Source organism: Monopterus albus, unplaced genomic scaffold (genome assembly GCF_001952655.1).
Source record: "Monopterus albus unplaced genomic scaffold, M_albus_1.0 scaffold162.1, whole genome shotgun sequence".
Classification (NCBI taxonomy): Eukaryota; Metazoa; Chordata; class Actinopteri; order Synbranchiformes; family Synbranchidae; genus Monopterus; species Monopterus albus.
Genome location: NW_018128042.1, coordinates 894,261 through 916,921, shown reverse-complemented (window position 1 = coordinate 916,921; position 22,661 = coordinate 894,261). Strand labels below are relative to the sequence as shown.

General features: G+C 39.5%; 1 protein-coding gene across 2 annotated transcripts; it reads right to left on the bottom strand.

Moving 5' to 3' along the window:
* Positions 1-1,403: 1,403 nt before the first annotated feature.
* Positions 1,404-21,144, bottom strand: LOC109968803 (calcium/calmodulin-dependent 3',5'-cyclic nucleotide phosphodiesterase 1C-like). Of its 2 annotated transcripts, none has more exons than XM_020615335.1 (15): positions 20,689-21,144; positions 17,657-17,707; positions 17,318-17,477; positions 15,381-15,494; positions 14,739-14,918; positions 8,657-8,723; positions 7,299-7,415; positions 6,061-6,201; positions 5,638-5,738; positions 5,275-5,400; positions 4,691-4,792; positions 4,172-4,292; positions 3,647-3,728; positions 3,283-3,403; positions 1,404-2,039 (listed from the first exon to the last, which is right to left on the bottom strand). In XM_020615335.1, the coding sequence occupies exons 1-15, from the start codon at positions 20,771-20,773 to the stop codon at positions 2,036-2,038; spliced, it is 1,572 nt and encodes a 523-aa protein (XP_020470991.1). In that variant the 5' UTR covers positions 20,774-21,144; the 3' UTR covers positions 1,404-2,035. The 2 variants fall into 2 exon arrangements, with proteins under 2 accessions (XP_020470991.1, XP_020470990.1); XM_020615334.1 differs by lacking the exon at positions 1,404-2,039 and adding an exon at positions 2,094-2,456.
* Positions 21,145-22,661: the final 1,517 nt, after the last annotated feature.

Genomic DNA, 22,661 nt, shown 5'->3' with positions numbered 1-22,661 from the left:
AAGCAACTACAGTATATTAGCTGAAAGGTTCTGCATATATAATTGCAGTGGGGTGAGAAAAACTACTTACACAAGCATTATCACCAAAACATACTTTTATGTGTGAAATCTTAATCTACACTGTAACTAGTAACTCTATCTGTTAAAATAATTTACATAAAAAGTATTAAATTTGTTTCTGAAATCGAGTGTAGACTACAAATATACAGTATTTAAATATTAATTAAATATATTTAGTTATATTTACAGTGTCTAATTGTTCCCACAGCAGTTTGGTGAGTGTAGGAGCCGTCATAGTGGCAGTGCATACCATTCTGCTGCTGCTTTGCTGTGTGGCTCTCATTATTCTTCCTGCCTGTGTTATTTTGGTCTGGTCTGTGCTTGGAGCCTGCAGCTCCTCCTGGATTATTGTCTCCTTTCCCCTTCCTAGGCTGTTGCTTCTCCTGTTGCATCCTGTTCTTTATCTCTTGGTGTCCCTTTACTTCGGTTTTCATTTCTTCCTCTGCTGCGTTAGCGCTCTCAGCAGTTGCTGTTGACGTTTTCTCCTCTTCGCCCTCTGTCTTGTCCTTTTCTTCTACCAATGCACACGCACAGATGCACACACACAGACATTTTAGAAACACAGACATTCATAGGTGCAAATATTATGTATTGTTGTCTCATTTTATTTTTTCCCACTTGACTTAGCACACACTAAATGAGCAGTCAAAGGAAGTGAGGGTGTGGTAGCTGGGATCTGTTGATCCAGCAAATAGAAAGAAACAGGCCATTAATAAATCCTCCTGTGTTGCCATGATGCTGCAAATGGCGGTTGAATTTGTACCTCTATGTTAAGACTTAGTGATGACATAATAGTGGAATTTATGCATATAGCCTTTGTGGCTATACAAAATTAACTACTATAGTGTCATATGTGTATATAATCTAACATGCTGGGAACCAGACCTCAGTTCTCTATTTGAAGATGTGGACTCCAGGCAGAGATTGAAAAAAGCCTTGTAAAGACTGACTTATCTAAGTGAGAGACAGTTGAATGTCAGTGTCGGTACCTTTGATTGCCTTGGCCTTCCATAATTCCTTGTTGCGATGAGTCTCTTGGTTCCACATGTCCCTGAAGCTCTTGAAGTCCACAGCGTTCAAAGAGCAGTTGGCCTCTGAGCCTGTACTCTTCACACTAGAATTCTTTCCATCACTGCCACCATTACTGTTGACACTGTGGACAATGTAGAATGATTGGGCACAACACACAAATGCAATCATTCAGTCATACATGCACATGAACACTGGTTGTTAAAAAGTGAGACTGTGCCGGTATTCTAAATTCACTGAGTCAAATTAAAAAAACTTAAAATACTTTACAACTATGAAGAGACTGGATAACACAGGCACTGGTCTCTGCACTTGTCAGTAGCAGACAGAATAGTTTTGGTTTGTCAACTTTTTATTTCATTTAAATTGAATAATCAGATAAAAAATAAAGCATTTTTTGTCCTTTTAACTTGCTTCTGAGCTGCAGAACCTTTTTTTAACAGGAGACTGTGTAAGGCACCACCTGATCACAATAGCAACGCGTGTTTACATATCAAAGGAAAATTGAGACATAAATTCTTAAATGAAATGAGGTGTCTCCTGTCTTTAGTTAAAGTACTTTATTAACTGTAATGTGATGTGATTGGAGAGTGATTCATTAGGGTGGACTGTGGGTGTGTCGAGCTTATAATAAAGGAGGTGGCTGACCCAAAGCTTATGGCAACTTCCCCACGCAGGAAAACACTGTTATCTTTAAGGTTTAGAGTGGCGGGGCAAGGCGATATGACACCAAAGATTGCTCAGCTGTTTTGAGCAGTGATACAGTTCCATTATATACCTGAGCAAAATGAGTGATGTGGTTGAGTATTAGACAGCATCATCATAAACACAGCTAAGTTATCAGCTGTGCCAGAGGTGATTTGTGCCTTTATTCAGGTTAGTGTCAGTATTTTTTTTTTAACAACATAAGTGTCAGAAGTGTCATACAGGACATCAGCATGTGGTGTCACCTAGAACGATGGCGGTTGAATTTGTACCTCTATGTTAAGACTTAGTGATGACATAATAGTGGAATTTATGCATATAGCCTTTGTGGCTATACAAAATTAACTACTATAGTGTCATATGTGTATATAATCTAACATGCTGGGAACCAGACCTCAGTTCTCTATTTGAAGATGTGGACTCCAGGCAGAGATTGAAAAAAGCCTTGTAAAGACTGACTTATCTAAGTGAGAGACAGTTGAATGTCAGTGTCGGTACCTTTGATTGCCTTGGCCTTCCATAATTCCTTGTTGCGATGAGTCTCTTGGTTCCACATGTCCCTGAAGCTCTTGAAGTCCACAGCGTTCAAAGAGCAGTTGGCCTCTGAGCCTGTACTCTTCACACTAGAATTCTTTCCATCACTGCCACCATTACTGTTGACACTGTGGACAATGTAGAATGATTGGGCACAACACACAAATGCAATCATTCAGTCATACATGCACATGAACACTGGTTGTTAAAAAGTGAGACTGTGCCGGTATTCTAAATTCACTGAGTCAAATTAAAAAAACTTAAAATACTTTACAACTATGAAGAGACTGGATAACACAGGCACTGGTCTCTGCACTTGTCAGTAGCAGACAGAATAGTTTTGGTTTGTCAACTTTTTATTTCATTTAAATTGAATAATCAGATAAAAAATAAAGCATTTTTTGTCCTTTTAACTTGCTTCTGAGCTGCAGAACCTTTTTTTAACAGGAGACTGTGTAAGGCACCACCTGATCACAATAGCAACGCGTGTTTACATATCAAAGGAAAATTGAGACATAAATTCTTAAATGAAATGAGGTGTCTCCTGTCTTTAGTTAAAGTACTTTATTAACTGTAATGTGATGTGATTGGAGAGTGATTCATTAGGGTGGACTGTGGGTGTGTCGAGCTTATAATAAAGGAGGTGGCTGACCCAAAGCTTATGGCAACTTCCCCACGCAGGAAAACACTGTTATCTTTAAGGTTTAGAGTGGCGGGGCAAGGCGATATGACACCAAAGATTGCTCAGCTGTTTTGAGCAGTGATACAGTTCCATTATATACCTGAGCAAAATGAGTGATGTGGTTGAGTATTAGACAGCATCATCATAAACACAGCTAAGTTATCAGCTGTGCCAGAGGTGATTTGTGCCTTTATTCAGGTTAGTGTCAGTATTTTTTTTTTAACAACATAAGTGTCAGAAGTGTCATACAGGACATCAGCATGTGGTGTCACCTAGAACGCCTGAAGCCAGTCAATCCAGAGCGAGATGCCTCCTCAATAAGCGGTGTCACAATCTTCTCAATCATTTCCGTCATCACAGTAAATGTCGGGTCTACAATGAAGTCAATAAATCCTGCAGGAAACACAATTGTAGGTTAATTTGTGGACTTTGCTTTCATTGATTAATCCTGAATGTATTGTCTAGAGAGACTTTTAAGGTTATGTTTACAAGCTTAAAAGTATCTTGTCCTGGTTAAAGCTTAGACTTCTGTTGGCTATCTCCTTGTTCCAGTAGCCTATCAGGTTGATTTGGGCTCATAACTTTAACCTTTTTGATTTCACACTGAGCAGGATTAGTTTTATTAGTGCACCATACCGATCTGGGACTGGGGCACCGTGGTGGATTTGCGGTCACAGAGAGGGGAAAAAGGTAGACCTAGCTCTGCTTCTTTATCACCCTGAAAACAAATTCAACATCACAAAGGTCTGTCAGCAGAGGTTCACTTACAATGTTATTACCTCCTTTTGCTTATATATTTTTTGAAATTGTCTGAACAGCAGAACAAGGCTTGCAACAGGGACTGCAAATCAATCAAGCACCACTATCTAGGCAAACTGTAACTGTTATGTGGACAATTAACTCTGTTGCTGTTGTCAGAAGAACTGTCTGCACACCCAGAGTGGACATCTGGTAGTGGTAACATACCTGTCACTTCACCTTAAATAGTGATCTTGTTGATAAAGGTATTCTGTACAAATAATGACAAAGTCAGCTCATTAGTGAGCCCGTGCTATGTAACAGTAACGTCCAAACATATTTAGCTTGCTTAACACTCTAATTTTGCTTTATTAACACCCCTTAAGCCAGTAAACAGGAAATGATGAGTTTCTTGTTGAGTGCCTGAGTGAAGAACTCCTCCAGCAGAAATGCAGTCCAGCGGTGATGGAGTTCCCAACATTTTGCAGGGTGGCTGATGTCAGCAGTGTGCAGCATAAGAGATAAGGCCTTCGGTTTGTCAATCCTGCTAACACAGTCCAGTCAGTCGCTCATTTAGTACAGTAAAGTACAGTAAGAAAGGCTTATATATTCATTGATATTGCAGCATCTGTTTTCTCACTGACACACATGCCAGCTGAATACATTCATATGTTGATGAGATGGTGTTTCATGTGATACTTTAAACAGTTTGGTTATCTTTGATAATCAAACATCACTCGTCAGATCAGGCTATATTAAAATAAAATAAAATAACACTGATAAAAATATTTACACTACAAAATGTTTTTCCTGTAGTGACATAACTATAAAGTTGCTTAAACTTTGCCTCATGATTTGATCCCCACTGAGGCTTGTGAGAGACCTAAGAGGCCTGTTCACATCTTAATTGATACCGAATCAGAAGTGTAATCCATTACTCACTCCTCAGGTGTCTGCAAGAGGCTTTTCATAGTTTTGATCTGCTGGAAATGGCAGGACATGTCAGTGGCCAACACCATCTCCACCACCAGAGTTCGCAGTTCCCTGATGGAGTCAGTGAAAATGAAACATTGGAACAACTGTTCGATGGATTGCCATGGATGTTCATATTTATTTCACAATAAACTGTGATATCTTTGGTCTTTGGTGATTCCTTAATGCTTCAGGTAGCACCATTGCCAGATCAGCATTTCAGGCTATTTAATATAATTTATGATCTATGATAATAATGACACATTGACCTCAGCTTCAGTGCTATTTGGCATGTGATTAAATGTATTTGAACAGTATGACACTGAGCCTGGGAAATGTTATTTGCTAAACAACATGTTAACCTGATCACTCTGACCATGTTAACTTTTAGCTCAAAGCACCACTATACAGCTGAAGGAAAATGTTTGTGTGTGTGTGCATGTATTTAGCTCTTTAGTTGTTAGTTGGGTGTCGGATTGGCCACTGAGACTCTTCAGTCTTGTTTTTTCATAGCCAGCAACAAAAGGTAAAATATCAAGTTTATCTGTTCTCACCTCCAATCATCTTTGGAAAGATTACAGAAGATGTTCATTTCGTCATCCTGTAGAAGGCGATAGGCAGCGCTGACATGATGATTCTCCTGGACAGCACGGTCATTGTACAACATGGCTATGTCTGACCTGCAAATCCCACAATGCTACGGTACATTCTTCATTAGGCACATCTTACAAAAAAGACAATAATAATAATAATAATAAAGTTTAAAATGGTAGGAGAAGTTTCTTTCAAAAATATCATTCTCCAGTTTCACCATTTTTGTAAATATGTCTCCATTTTTTAATCATGGAAGCTTATTCCACACTGTCCTTAATGTCCTCAGCAACTGCCTTTATGGACTGATGCTGAGTGGAAATTACCTGGTTTGAACATGGAAGTTATTTGTGGTCCCTGTATGTTGAAAATCATGGATGGCAGCTGCAAAGATTATGGCAAAAATCTCCAACTCAGTTAGCCATTGCTGAGAGAAAGAGAGAGAGAGGGGATGTATACACTGAAATCTCATTCAGGTTTAGGTTTTAACAACAGTACTTTAAATCCATAATTTCATCTTGCTTTAGTGAACTCCTATAAGTTCTTGTTTGCTCCACAATTTAAAAATTAAAGTTGAATTATTGAATTATGTCTTCAGACTTGACAAAACTCCTCCAGAGCCATAAACAACATAAAGCCACAGTTCTTTACAAATCAAGGCAGAGTACAAATCATAACTAATAAATAACTGACCTTTATGTGTAAATCTGGTGCAGTTTACATTGGCATTAACCAAACACCATACTTACCACCATGCCAGTGTTGAGAAGCAAATAATGGATGGTCTGTGTGACATCAGCAGCATGCATCAGGTTGTGGTAGGCATTCTTGTATTTACTGTAGCCCATCTCCAGTGCGTCCACAAACGATATGAAAGCAGAAACAGGGATCTGACATAGAGGCAACACAATAAAGAAGTATGATGACAAATATGATCTCTTATGAGCCCATAAAGTGAGACTTAAGCATAAAACTGTCAGGCTCACAATTAAAAAAAAAAAAAAGATCACCCTTATATAGCAGAGCCAAAATATATTATATCTGGTATGTATGGTTTGTATGTTATTCAAATCTATATATCTTTATCAAAACCTGGTGTCTAGATTACCCACAATGCAAGTCAGCCACTAACACTTTGTTGAGTTTGTTTGAAGTGGTGGAATGTAATTAAGGAAATTTACTCAACTAAGTACTTTTATGGTACCTGGATACTATTTTGAGTATTTTCATTTTCTGCTACTTCATACTTTGACTTCACAACATTTTAGAAGCAAATATGGTACCTTTTAGTCCACTCCACTTTATTTGATCACTTTAGTTACTAGGTACTTTTTAGAATCACATTAATAAACCACAATATGGCATAATCATAAGACTTTACTGATTCACAAGCTACTTGGCAGTATGTAAAATCATTCAAATGACAACCATTAAACATAAACATTTAAGTAATGTAGACAATGATGCATCAGTGATTATAATCAAATAAAATAACATAGATTCATGTGAAATGCCCTATTCTACATAATGAGTAATTCTACCATTGGTAGTTGAAGTACATTTTGTTGCTCATACTTTTGTACTTTTACTTAAACAAAATTCTGAATGCCAGACTTTTACTTGTGATAAAGTATTTTTACACTTTGGTATTTCTACTTTTACTTAAATAAGTAAGCTAAGAACCTCTTCCAACATTTGTTTCATCAGCAATGTTGGTGTGTTATGCCAGTAACTACTAAAGTAACCTTGAACCACTAGCTCAGAACCTATATGAGGATATTTGTCTCATGTTGTGTACATTCATATTATTATTTTGTAACCTCTTCAGTTCCTTTTCTTCTCTGACTCCATAGAGGAAGACTTTCAGTATCATTTATTAGTAAAATCCATGGTCATTATAAATGGAATAATACACACATGATGAAAGACAATCACATATCTGAAGTAACTAATAAAGGCGATGATAGTGATCTGCTTGCTGGCATACCTTGAAATGATTGACCAAATCATATCTGATGAGCAGCTCATAGAAGACAAATTTCAGAGCATGGTCTCCACTAGCCTCATTAAGTGTAAATACGTCAAAGGACCACTTGTTCACATTCTAGAAAAGACACACAAACACGTTTCATCAGTAGATCAATATGTGCTCATCTGATAATTGCTATGGCATCATAGACAAGAAAACAAAACATTCCATTACACTTGAAATGTTGTCAATTCTATGCAGGATTAAAAAAGAACTACGAAGAAAATAGATTTTTTTTTTCTGTGCAGGTTTTTGTTACTCTGCACCTGCACAAAAAATAATGGGTATGTGTGTATATCTCCTCGTGGTTGCCTCAACACTGGTCAGAAAAATTAAAAAATAAATATAACACACTAGACACAATCATGTTTTCTGACAGTTATGAATGTAACAGACAGTAGCTGAATTAATCAGCTAACAGACAATAATGGCACTTTTTCATTCATGATGAGCTCCCTATGAAAGCTCGTTTCCGCCAGTACAAAAATTTTTTTTTGATCTACAAAGTCATAATTATGAGATAAAAAGTCGAAATTTTGACTTACCTAAGTCATAATTATAAAATAAAAAGTCGAAATTTCGACTTTTTATCTCATAATATTGACTTACTAAGTTGAAATTTCAACTTTTTATCTCATAATTATGACTTAGGTAAGTCGAAATTTTGACTTTTTATCTCATAATATTGACTTACTAAGTTGAAATTTTGACTTTTTATCTCATAATTATTTTTTTGTACTGGCGGAAACGGGCTTCCATAGCTCCCCCACTAAACTAAAGTGTAATGGATGTTCGGAGAGCCCAGCTGTGGCAAGTTAGTTTTGCCTTTCTGGCCAGGTTACTCTGTTTCCCACTGACCCACCCTACAGGCTCCCGCTGCCCACATACCAGGAAATGGGTGGAATTTTGTTTTTCTTGGTCTTTTTATTGAAATGTCATATGTGCACCTATCCACCCTTCAGCAGTAATGTGCCATTGCTCTAATGTACTTTCTCACATACAGGGAGGAAGATCAATGATTCTCCATTATGATGTCGCTACAAATAAATTTTCACACATGGTGTGGTCTTGTTAGTAAAATGCAGTGAGGTCAGTGTCACTACACCTACCAGCACTTACCCATCTATAATCTCCACTCAGTCTTTTTAATTCACTACCTTATTATCAAGCAATCTAGACCCTCACTCTGCCTCTACTTGTCATGTCAATAATGGAATGACTGAGGAACTAATTCATATTTTTAAAACACAGCATGTGAGTATTGTCTCAGTGCCACTTTTTACTATACACAAACAAACAGAAACACACATTAATACCTTGAACACAGTGATGACTTCTGGGGGATAACTGAGAACAGCTGTGTTGGAGTTTCGTCTGAACATCCTGTCACAGACATATGACAGACACATACAGTACAACAACACAATGTAAAAACAAGCCAACACACACTGAATGCTACACTGATGAGTAAGATAATCAAATCAAATTAAATTTTATTTGTATAGCACCAAATCACAACAAAAGTCCTCTCAGGACACTTTACAAAGTACGGTCTAGACCTTACTGTATTATTACATAGGGAAAACCCAACAAATCCCCCTTGAGCAAGCACTTGGCGACAGTGGGGAGGAAAAACTCCCTTTAACGGAAGAAACCTCCGACAGACCCCGGCTCTTGGTGGGCGGCCTTCTGCCTTGACTGGTTGGGGTGAGTGGATAGAGGAGAGACAAAAGAAGAAAAGCAACAAGACACAACAATCAAACACTGATCAGGTCGATGTGGCTGGTGACTGCTCGTCAGAGACGTAGAGCTCCAGGGCCAGGGCAACCTGCAGAAAAGTACAGGGAGAGAGAGAGGACACACTACAGGAGAGAGGAGACACAAAGGTAGTAATGTGTAATGGTGGCATATAGAAGCATAGGGAGAGAGAGGAGAGGAGAGGAGAGGAGAGGGGAGGGGATAGGGGAGAGAAACTCAGAGCATCATGGGCCCCCCAGCAGCCTAGGCCTATAGCAGCATAACTAAGGGAAGGCTCAGGGTCACCTGATCCACCCTAACTATAAGCTTTATCAAAAAGGAAAGTCTTAAGTCTAATCTTAAAGGTAGAGAGGGTGTCCGCCTCCCGAACTAAGACTGGGAGTTGGTTCCATAGGAGAGGAGCTTGATAGCTAAAGGCTCTGCCTCCCATTCTACTTCTGTGGACTCTAGGCAACACAAGTAAACCTGCACTCTGAGAGCGAAGTGCTCTGTTAGGATGATAAGGCCCTACGAGGTCTTTAAGATACGATGGAGCGTTGTCATTAAGGGCTTTGTATGTTAGGAGAAGGATTTTAAATTCTATTCTGAATTTTACAGGGAGCCAGTGGAGAGAAGCTAATATGGGAGAGATATGATCTCTCATATCTTTGAAAAATCTTTGGTTCTGCCAGTGTTCCTTGTGGATTGCTTGTCTTGAAAACTGTTTTACTGCAGTCTAATAATACAAGCGGAAATACAACTACATTTTCAGGTAAAACAAACAAACAAACCAAACAAACAAAAATGCATGTTTATGTAGTGTTTTGTTGTTTGATATTGGGAGGAGGGCATTAGCCATCAGTAGTACTTTTACTGTCGTACTGTTATACTTTTTCCTTTCCCACAGGACAGTCTGATTGGCATACATCTTAGGTGCACCTTTTTAATGTAAATTGCTACTAATGCAACTTACATTTGACTCGACACTTTTTTTCTGCCTTCAGAGCACTGGTCATTCTCACCATGTCCAGCCAGCCCATCCAACACCACCGTGAAGGGGACTACATGTCCCTGATGAGAGGTTTGGCAGAGCTGGACTTCTCTGGCCCCAGTGTTCCTAGTGCCCTGGTGCTGACTGGAGACGATGCCTTTCCTTTAGTGATGAACAGCCAGGGTCAGATCCTGATGGCTGCCTCTCTGTACGGCCGTGGAAGGATTGTGGTCTTTGGCCATGAGCGCTATTTAACTGCCTTTCCTGCTCTGGTAGAGAATGCTCTGACCTGGCTGAGAGGAGATGGATCTGAAAACCTGTCTGTGGGGGTCCATAAAAATGTCTCTGCAGTCGCTAATAATCTCAGTAAATCCAATTTTCAAGCAACAGTTGTGGGGGCCTTTAGTGAGAATCCAGGGGTTGGTGTGTACGTGACAGATGCCTACAGCGTGGGTGCGGACCCAAAGGAGCTGGTGGCGTTTCTGAAAGCTGGAGGAGGAGTGCTGCTAGGAGGGCAGGCCTGGAGCTATGCTGCAGATCACCCTATGGAGAACACGCTGCTTCAGTTTGATGGGAATAAGGTTTCTGGTGTGGCAGGTGTCTACATACACACGGATTATGGTGCGGTAGAGTGCCTGCCTGTCTACCCTCAAATCCCATCCTCCGCGATGTCCATAGCGTGAGTGTCTACTGTACTTCTCTTCTATTGCCCATTTAGACAGGTTCCACTTTACAACGTGACAACTTTAATCAGAAACTTCACAACACATTTGGCCCTCTAACATTATTAATATTGAACCTTTCACTTTATCCCTCAAGCCACTTGCTTCAGTTATTTTAATAGTTTAATGTGTTGTACTAAGTGTAAGAAATTATATAATAAAGCACATTAAAATGTATCCTAAATAATACTACAATACCTGTATATTGTAGCTGTTTTTCAAAACAGTTGATAATAGTTTAGTTAAAAAATGATTAAACTCCACACACTTAATTGTATGACAGGTGAATCAGACAAACAGCAAGTTGCAGAAACATAAAAAAGGTTTAAAAGGCATTCCATATAACTGCACTGTTCCTGGACAGTTACTTTTATTGTATGTCAGTTTCACCACCTGAAAAAAATCAATTAATCAGTTATTTAAAACAAAGTTACTCGTACATTAACTTACTCGTACCCTATCTAGTTGTACTTAACATATTTGTATTAAACTCTATTATATCTTAAATTTTTGATTATAAATTAAAATTTTGATTAGTAGCAAGGATGTCCTGATCCAGTTTTTTTTATATTTGGCCCCGATACTATCTGATTCCTTTAGTATTAATTAAAGGAATGATTTAATTGTGACCAGCAGGGTGTAAGATGCTAGCAGGCAGGGCCTGTGCCCAAATATTGGAACAGGTCCTGCAAATATTAGGTTTACTAGCTTAAATTATTGATATAAATAAAATAATAACTGGAAGCTGGACAATACTCTCAGAACTAGTTTGATTTCAGGGCAGATACTAACTGTTGCTGTGTATCGGTACGTGAACACAGTTTGTGTAACGAGTCCAATTTAGATACAATAAGGCTGCACTAACCAAAGGTGGCGGCTGCTGTAGCACCTCTGACCAAAAGTATAAACGTCACTGTGTCCACACCAAAAGCATAACGTGTGCAGCGCCTAACACTGCAGCAAGCTTGCGCGTGTCTATAGCGGGCACGTGTTAACTTGTGCATACAAGTGCTTGGTGTACAGAAGGGGATACTACAGCCCCACTGTAGCTACACTTGCGTATACACCAATCAGCCATAACAATATGACCACTTACAATGGCATGGTCAGTGTATGGGGTATATTAGACAGCAGGTGATTTCAGTCCTTGCAGTTGATGTGTTCAGAGAAGGAAAACGGGCAAGCCTGAGGATCTAAGTGACAAGGACCAAACTGTGATGTCTAGGCGGCTGAGTCAGAGCATCTTCCAGACTATAGGTCTTGTTGGGTGTTCCTGCTCTGCAGTGGTTCGTACCTACCAACAGTGTCTAAAACAGTGAACCGGCGGCAGGGTCATGGACGCCCAAGGTTTACTGATGAGGAGGTTGACTTACTGTATTTTAATTTTTTAAATGTCATTAGCACTTTTCAAAAAGATTACAATTATTTTAAATTGTTGTTAAAATTGGTGACAATTAGAAATCTTGAGTCAAAGATCGCTGCCACGCCACCACCTCGGCCTGTGTTTCGAGGGATGTGACAGTTACTGTGACCAGGTGGAGTGGATTCATTTAGACTGACATATTCTTCCTGCTGTAACCATGTTTCAGTAAGACACAATAAGTCAATGTGATGTTCACTTATCAAATCATTCACTAACAGAGATTTAGATGAGAGAGATCTGATATTTAATAGTCCACATTTGATTGTCCTATTACTTTCCACTATAAGAGGAGTCATCTTAATTTTAATTAGGTTCTTATAAATAACTCCTCTGGAGTTGATTCTTGATTTATATAATTTAGGTGGGCGGGGGACAGACACAGTCTCTGTGGGATACAGGGAGCGTTGGGTGGGTAGCAGCTGCAAGGAGACAGCAGAGAGGTGTGTAAGACTGTGACCCTGCATCCTGGACTCAACTCTGGGTTGTCATAATTTAGGTTGTAAAACAAACTCGTCCAGATTTCTAGATAAGAGAGCCGCACCACCCAAAGTGGGATGGATGCCGTCTCTGCTAATCAGACCAGGTTTTCCCCAAAATGTTTTCCAGTTGTCTATGAAGCCCACATTATTTTCTGGGCACCACCTAGACAGCCAACGAATTAGAGCTTTTTTCTTTTCTGTTATCTTAAAAAAAAAAATGGTTGTAAATCTTTTAAATATGCAAAAGGAGTTTGGAATTTAAACACATAATATTCATCAAATAATGAAATGACAAAATAATTGAGCAGAATAAAACCTCATGACAAACACAGACAGCTAGGGCACTAGGAATATACAGTATGTAGTATTAGGCTGTGAAATGGAAATAGTCTGTTTATTCTGAACTCAGATGCACTTGGTGTGGGTGTCCATCGTGTGATGAAGTTATAGTGTCATTCCCTGCTAATGCCTGAAGGGGGCAGAATAGATCAGTTTTCCAGGGTTGTTGTGGTAGGAACACATTATCTTTTAACTTTGCAGCAGCCTCATAAAATCCAGTATGCTTTTCTATTTTCTGCCACCAGTTATTGCAAAGTTGATTCCTCATCACTGGTCTCTGTAGGTGCAGAGAGAAGATCCAAAGCAACCTGCAAATTTCCAAAGTGCTAAAGTCAGCAACCAGACTTGCTTGAGTTTCTTGAAGATGCTTGACCTCTCTTGCAAGAAGCTTCTTCAGTTCTGATTGACTTATGGGGAACTTCTGTGAAGTTTCTCATTGTATTTGGCATAGGTGGCTATCGGGCAGCTGGCAAGCAAAGCAAAATACAAGTTCTGCTTGGCATCTAACTGATGACCACCTATTTCATATACTGTGAGTGATTTTACAGAGAGAAGCATGGCTGTGCCATGTGCAACTCACTGGAATGCAAACTTGAGTTATCAGGACCCTGCACCACTGAGCTGAGAATGTGCTTACAAGGGCAGAGGGGAAGGAGAAGGAACACACATGCCTCAAGGAAGTAATTAGAATCTATGGCCCCAACTGGGCCTTTGTCAAAACCACAGGAAGATCCAGTAAGAACAGCTCATGCAGCACTGTCATTCCATACATTGCTGGAGCATCTGAAAAATGATAATGAACACAGTAAGACATTTCACAAGCTGCTTTTAATCTCCTTTCTGCTGCCATATAGAGAAGCAATGAGAGAGCAGCTTTACATAGTGGCAGAAAATAGAACAGCAAGTGAGATTTTATGCGGCTTGTGAAGAATTTAATCCTGCTGAGACTAAGCAGAGTAGTCAGCATGTTTGTCACAGTGCCCTAACCTGCAATTCTTCTTACTGGTTACTGGTAATGCACAGTTTTATTGATTGTTGCTGTCCATTGACCTGGGTACAATGAAGAAGAAAGAATGTAACTGATCTTCTGTTGAGGCATTTCTGCTGAGATGGCAAACTGAAATGTTTATTTGAACTCTGTCATATATGTAAACTGCGCTTTCAGCTGTATTAAAAATGTTTTGATCATTAGAATATAATAAAAATAAATCTACAATATGTTATTGTGAAAACCACATTTATACAACATATATGGTAAATGGACTGTATTTTATATAGCGCTTTCTCACAGTGTGTTGCACTGGCCAAAGCGCTTTACAGAAGTTCATACACCATTCACACACCGATGACGACAGGCTGCCATGCACCGGCGCTAGTCAAGCCACCGGGAGCAATTCGGGGTTTAGTGTCTTGCTCAGGGACACTTAGGCCTGCGGGGAGACCGGGAGTTGAACCACCAACTTGCTGGTCAGGAGATGACTGCCCTACCTCATGATCCACAGCCACCCCCATATAATTATGGTATTTAACTTGTGATAATGCACAATTAATAAGGGCTTATAAACATTCATAATATTACCACCACAGCATGGCTTCCAGATATCAAGAGGACTGTTACATCATGTTATATATGCAATAAAGATGCAGTCCATTTACATCATGTAACCACACAAGACCCCCAAAGAAATGTAAACCAAACAACCAAACCTCTCCACAAAGATGCCAGCCTGCACTGCGTGGACAATGCTGCGGAAGCGTGGCTTGTCTTCACTGCGGCGCATCAGGTCCCTCTGCCGAGTAAAAGTTAAAGCCAGCCAGTCACGAACCTGTGACGGCACCAAATCTGACTTGATGTCATTCAGCTCTTCCTCTGGATCCTCTATTGGCCTATGGGAGAGGCAGGTTCACAAAAATGCTAAACTCATACAGTGTACAATTTTTTCAGGTTCTTTATTTAATCACACTTTATTGCAACAGCGGGTGTCTGTTGATTTTACTTGTTCAAGAGAGCAGATTGATCTGTGAACTCTTTAATAAGCAACTGAAAAAACTAACAAACAAATAGGATGCTGAGCCAATATAGCACTTTACTAGTGTGACGTCATCTCAGTGCTTGGATTTTCTCTACTCAGTCTGTACAGCACTCTCATTTTTTTCAATCTTAATTTTTTTGCTCTTTATGCAAAGAATTTCTTCACTGTTCCAAGGTCCATTTCTTGACAAATTTTAACAGGACCAAGCAGTATTCAAGAGTAATTAATGTATTTTTTTAAATAAATGAGAACTTTTAGTATCACAGAGTACATACTGTAGCATGATCTGAGCAGAGCTTAGCTGAAAGATACTTGCCTGGTTTCCTCAAAGTATAGACTTTCGAGGACTGAGGCGGCATACTCCAGGTTTTTCTTCAAGTCCACCACAGATGCCTCGCCCCTCTCCAACTGCTTTACAAGGCATCGCAACCTGCAACACATGGCCCACACACTAGCATCAACATCAACACATCAGCAGCAAGGGCACTTCATTTATGCAGTGCCACAGAATTGATTTGCAGTGTAATCAGGGAGAGAAGGGAATGTACTAGACACAGCTTGTTGTAACAGCTTCAATATCTGACTAGGGGTGGCACGATACCACTTTTCCATGTCCGATACAGATACCGATACCGATACCCCAATTTTGAGTATCTGCCAATACCGATCCAAAATGATATTTTCCCCCTCTGTTGAACAATTGCTTAGTAACACATTTGTCAAATATTCTACTCTCCTAAAGGAAGAAATACATCGCCCACAACCATGAGTTGTGCAACACTGCTGCTTAATTTTTATTTCAATTCTTCAAACAGAGAACTTTTAGCAGCACTTTTGACTAGTCAGCACAATTCAAACATTCAAGTAAAATTTTAGGTGCACCTTTGTGTAAACGTTTGTTATTCTCTAAATACTTAGGTTTGAAAGAATAATAATTCCAGCATCAAACACTGGATATAACCATAACTTAAATAACAATAACTTAACATTAAATGTAATAGAATCTCCATAATTGGACAGTAAAACACAGTAACCTAGTCTGGTATTGAACTGTAAGACCAGTACGAACATTTGAAACATCAAGTAAAATATTTGAATATTTATTCAAGTTTTTCAGTACCTGCCTGGCCATGAAAACTGTCACAAAAACCAGTGCATCATGTTTTCACTGTCCTTGTTTAACTTAAGTGTGTAACTTCACTTTAACATGAGGGGCAAATTCTTTTTTAGAAAGATTAGCATTTCAGCCTTCTCAGCTGTCAGGCTGCTCCTCCGTTCATCAATAATAATGGAGGCAGAGCTGAAAAGTCTTTCACTCTCCACACTTGTTGAAGGTGCACAGAGAAACTGCATTCAGCTTTGCTATTGTCCTCTTCGCTGAGTTTAAAATAACTCCACACAGCCGACATGGTAACGCTGATCGGTCTCACTCATGCCTGTCGATCACGTTGAAGCTACTGTTCATGTGACGTCTCGCTTTACAACACGTCGCTCATGTCTCGTAAAGCAGTCAAATGATAGTTTAAAACAAATTCTCCGTAGTGTATCGGATCGGATTATACGCCCCTCTCTTAGCGTTTGCCAATCCCCAGATTTTGGCCAATATCGGACTAATATCGATACTTAATATCGGATCGGCTCACCCCTATATCTGACCTCCATCCATTATTTAAAAACCTTGAATTTCTAATCTTAGAGTACCTATAATTTTAATCTTTGTTTCATCATTGCAGATATTGCTTAATACCATCATTTGTTCAGACTAAAAATAAACATGCAGCATTTTAAATCAAACATTCATGTTAGCATTGTCACTGTAAGCATTTTAGCATGCTGCCACTAGCATTTACCTCAGTGTACTGGTGCCCTTTTCAGAGCCACTGATCATTCTCAACCCAGGAGGTATTAGGCTGTAATACATTTCCCTTCATCAACAAGTTCATATGTTAACTGTGGGTGATACATTTACAGTACATAGCAGATCATATAAACAGCAATAAGGTTTACAATGGCCAATTTAAATTTGCAACTTTGTGTTTCTTTAGGAGATTCAGCATATGTCTGCTCTGTGTGTGTGTGCGAATTTTAGGGTGACAACATGGTTTAAGGTTAGGGTGAGGTTAGGGTCAAAGTTAGGGTTAGGCAATTAGGGGTTATGGTTAAAGTTAGGATAGGTCTACAAGAAATGAATGCAAAGTCAATGTAAAGTCCGCACAAGGGTTAGGGTTAATGAAAACACAGCATGTGTGTGACCTGATAGCGGTCTTCTCCATGGCATCAGGTGCATCCAGAGCTGGCAGCTCATCAGCCAGGATCTCCTCTGTGCTGCGGGGATCAATCAGTATTCCTTTTTTGTCAGTGAAGCCAACACCGGCTGTGAGAGCAGTACACAGTACATTCTGGGAGCGTGATCCTGAACAGGTTCCATACAAAAAAAGAAAGAGTGAAAAAAAGTCCTTTGTTTGCTTTTATATGTATCTTCAGCCACATCGCCACATCATAGCTACTTCTACTTCACGCCACATGATAATAACTCCTAAATCTCTAGAGCTGAACTTGAAAATGAAGTCTAAAGAACTTTGATGGACTCACGTGGTAACCGAACCCGTGGATCACGATTGCTTTCCCCTGCCTCATTGGCCACTGTATAGAGAAGAATTAGAATTATTTCAGTTTCTAATTTCAGTAGTAATATATGTTAGATGCTTAAAGGGCCAAACAGTCATGGCTCAACCTCTCTGATTTCCACTTATTTTACCCAGTCAGACCTTTTCTCAAGACTGTGCTGAAGTTAGAAAGTGACACCTCCCACACTCTCCTGTTATACCTGTTAAAGTGGGACAATAATAAAGGTGTACCTTCATTATTCTTACTAGTTCATTTACTACAGTTTGATTGGAATAGTGAATGTAACTTCCAGGAAACTTCTGCCCATCTTCAACCTGTGTCAGCTGGTCTCATCAGCTCGAATACCTGAAAACACCTGAGCAGCTGCACAGATTAGGATGAATTCACAAATTCAAGATGTATTCTGTAACTTTGTTTACTGGCAACTCCAAACAGTAACCAGAGATCCTCTGAGGTTTCATTCATTTACAGTAATTCAGTGTCCAGTATATGGTGGTTTGTGATCCCTTACACAAAGGATACTATAGCTCCAATCATGAGTGAACCAGTTAAGAGACCAAAATCATGTTGCAAATGCACACAAAAGAAGAAATATAAAAGTAAGCAAGTAAATATGTTCTGTAACAGGATACATACAGATGAGTCAGGGTGGCACTTAAGTCTAATGATTTCTAATGGAAGACACCCCAAAAGAGTAAAATTTGTGTACTGGATGTGTGTGCGTGTGTGTAAAAGTGACTGGGGGATAGGGAGGGGCAGATGGACTTAGGCGGAGATAAAGAAGATGAGGAACAGCCAGATTACGCTCTGTGACCACTTCATTAGTGTTAATGAGTCCCTGAGCTCAGCACCCTAACAACTGACAACACACACTCATATTTATTAGCACCAGTCAAAATGATGTCACAGTCATTTCCTCTCTCTTCTAGTTCCCATAGAGACAGCAACCTGTAAATATAATACACACGCACACAGTAAAATTACAAGGCCATCTGTAAGAATACAGATATGTGCCTGACTCAAATATGTTTTCTCTAAACATTTTTTATCACTCTTTCTGCTTTTACTGCCTATAACACATATAAAGTGTCTTTATATTGTATCAGAAGAGTAGCTTTGGTTTCAAAAATTGCTGCATTGCAGTTTTTGCCAATTGCTTACACACTGAAAGTGAATGCTTAGACAAAAGCATTAAAACCTTGACTTATGTAACCACGCCATAAACAAAGGCATCACAAGTGCAGGCATGCTTTTTGGTTTGTAGTTTGTTTGCAATTCTACAGTACATGTCTCGCAAAACTATATATACTGTTTTTTTACATTAGAGAGTTCATTGAGGAATGAAATGTCTTGCAGTCATTGGGAAAACATGTCTATTCAAAAACATACCCGAAATTCACAGCATCCACTCACACACTCATGAAAACACTTATACATTTAACTGAACACTAGTCAGTCTGAGCCTTAGTGCTAGAAATGGACATCAGGTAAGTTCACCTCTTTTATGAGAATTTTACAAACATGGAGGCAGCGAGAGCAAGAGGAAGAAGAGGAAGAAAGAGAGGAGTAGGAGGAGGAGAACAGCAAAGAAGGGGACCAGGCAATAGACGGAGATGTACAGTATTAGGGCCACTTGGGTGCACCATATTTTAAAACATGGCCTGGTGATGAGGGAGGACATGTAGCATCCATAATACATACATTTATACTGGAGAACAGGTGTATGACAGTACAATATGTTGTATTCCTACAATGTTAGGTCTATACTCGAAAGAAAGCCAAAAAAGTATAGCGCTGTGAAGTACTGTACGTGTAATACAGTTTTGATATGACTGTGTACAGCATGAAAAAAGAACCTAACCAATTACATCCCATTCTTGCATTTTCTACAGGACTACCAGATGAGGGTAGAAGGCAACTTGTCTTTGAATTGTCTGTTCACCCATGATCAGGAACTGGCCATTGTCGGTTTAGTGTTGGCAAACAACACCATCTGCCTGCATCAACTATGAGAGCAAATCATCACAGATCACTTAAGATTCCAGAGCATCAACTTTGCCAGTATATCAGTTAACTTCTCAAAAAGTCATTTAGTATGCATTTAGTATCCTACGTTACTTCATGCAACCTGCAACCTTGTGGAACTTTCCCATTCAGTTCAATGGGAAAATGTTTCTAAAACATTTGACAGGTAACGTATGCACAGTAAATGCAACCTGCTTGCTTGTTGGGAAATGTGGCAAGAGGAGTGGCATCATGAATTGTGTTTGGGGAGTCAGCAAATTACCACTGCTGCCGATGTTACACATGTTACACTCTGGTAAGTACTGTGAGTCTAGCTCTTTGGAGTTTACAGAAACATGTTCACACAACAATGTACAAAAAGCATTTGATTCCACCAAATGGGAAAGCCACTAGAGATACAAGTCATGTGTTCACCATTATCATCATCCTCTCATCCTCTCTACCAGGTTTAAGAAAATGTAAGCTGTAGAAAGAAGTATAACAATATTCTTGAAAAGTGAAAAGTCTTGTAATATCAGCAATGCATATGCAGGCACAGTGTAGGCACTGGGGGTTCAACAAAACTTACCACACTCACATGGGGACTCAACCTTTGTCGTCGGAAACTACTGTGTAAATTATTGAATTTCAATGTGATAACTTGTGTGATCAGTTCACACCACCATTTGCAAATGCACTGTTCTTAGTTTATTGTGATTCTATTGCGATATTTAACCACAGCACTACTACTGTTAATATTCACTGAAGATGTTCAACTGGTGCTCAAAGTTGGGCCTGTGTCTGGTCAACCATGTAACAACATCAAGATATAGATGGAGCTAAATGTGCCAGGGGAGTGGACATATAAACCTTAAGTAAACATCACCATCTGCTCAGCAACACAACTGTACCATGCAAAGCTGTTCCATTCCTTTCCCTCTGCACCCGCCTTACACACACAGCATACCACACTCTAACAAAAAGTCTCTTACCAATGGTGAAGCTGAAGCCATCAATGCTGAAAGTGGCACTCCGACACTTTTTAAAGCCCTCTTTTTTAGACATAGGTTCTGTCATTGTGGCTCTTGATGTGACCCCCTCTGCTTGCTGCCTGTATGTGGATGAGTGTGGGGAGAGTAGTGCACTGTATTCCAGGAGGGGAGTGAACCCAGAGGCTGTTCCCCCCTAGCGGCTGTAACCCTGGCAGTGTTTGAAGTCCCGCTGGAGGCTGAAAATGCTGCGGAGCTTTCAGCAGTCATGTTCAGGAGGAATGCTATCCTCCTCCCCCTCCTCCTCTGCTCTCTTCATCCCCCAAGGCCACTGTAGTCCTGCAGCACTCACAATAGCAGCTCACCAAGTCTTCAGCTCCTCTTTTACCTGCATCATTCACAGCTGAATCATAGGAGATGCCTTGTTCTCCCCTGTGGTTTTCTTTATGGCCATCCTCACCTCTATACTAAACCCAGCTGATTAGTCTCCTCCTCTTCACAGCTCCCTGCCTCTTCCCCTCTCTCTATCTCCTTCCCTTTGTCTAAACCCAGTTTCCACCTGTCACTTTCATGGCCAAGCTACATTAATATTTATGTTTATAGATCTGTCCATAATAAATTCATTTATGCATATTTTTATGTTTGCAGATACTGTGCACATTGTGACCCTGTGTGTTAAGTTTAGCAGGAAGGAGGAACCAAATGCAGATACAAACAGGAGCTTGATAATAAAGTAAGATTTAATGAAAACAGAGAAAAGAAAGACTACAAGTCATAGAATAAACTCAGAAAGCTCAAACCTGACACAACAACAGAGACACTTACAGAAATACAGCCAACTAAAACACACACACACCCATATATATAAAGGGAGAGAGAGAGTTCTTCTTTGACTCCTTGTCAACAAAAACAGAAAATTCTAATTTGCTGTTGTGTTAAATGTAATTTTATTTTAATATTAACTGAACATATTTAGAAATTTCTCAGTCAAAACAATTGTGTGTGCATTTGGGAATATACTGAGAAAGAACATGTAATCTCTAAATTAATAATTTAACTTAAACCATACAACAGGTCACGGTGTGAATAGAAAACTCTTTCAGCTACTCCACAGCAGGCCCTGAACATCGATTGGGCTCAGATAATATTCTTTATATTGAAGAGCCATGGCCTTACTTTACTTGTCAGTTGCTTCAGATCACAGTGACATGACATTTTTAGATAATCTGACTCAAGGGATGAAAGAGAAAAAACAGGCCAATGTCAAATGAGAGTACTGAACTGTGCAGCCTTGCTTGAATTTGATCTTTATTTTATCTTTTGACCTGAATAACTCAAATTAATTAATGGATTAATTTGATAATTAATGGATTATACACACCTGCAAAAAAGACAGAATGGTGTGTGAGAATTTTGTTTGAATTACAAAAAATACAACAAAACAAACAAAACAATTTATTTTAACAATTCTTTTCTCAAAGTAGCTAAGTCATGGTGAAATCCTGCTGTAATCTTAACAGTAATATGAAGTCAACATTTCAAAGCTTTCATTATAAAAGCAAGAAAGCAGAAAATGTTCATATAGTAAAAAACAGCACTTACAACCAATGTCCGCTAGATGGCACCACATCTACACAATAGCCCCTTAAGCTGTTTCAAGACAACCAGAGGAGTCCCATGGACCTACAGTAAAGGCATGCTTAGTGACTGTGCTTGTTTTAATCATCAAGGCACTTTGAAATACCATGTCAAGTGGTTTATGAATCCCTGGCCTCATGAGATTAAGAAATGGAGAACCATGGCTGACTGCACCATGGGAGGACAGAAGTGTCTGTACAAGGTGCGTGTGTGCCTTTCACATTTCATCAAGCTGTCACTGATTTGAATCCAACTGACTGGTGGACACCTGCCTAAAGGTCAAAACTGTTCCAGCCATGAGGAGCACTTTGGGGTTCCATGTTATGCCAAAAGTGACC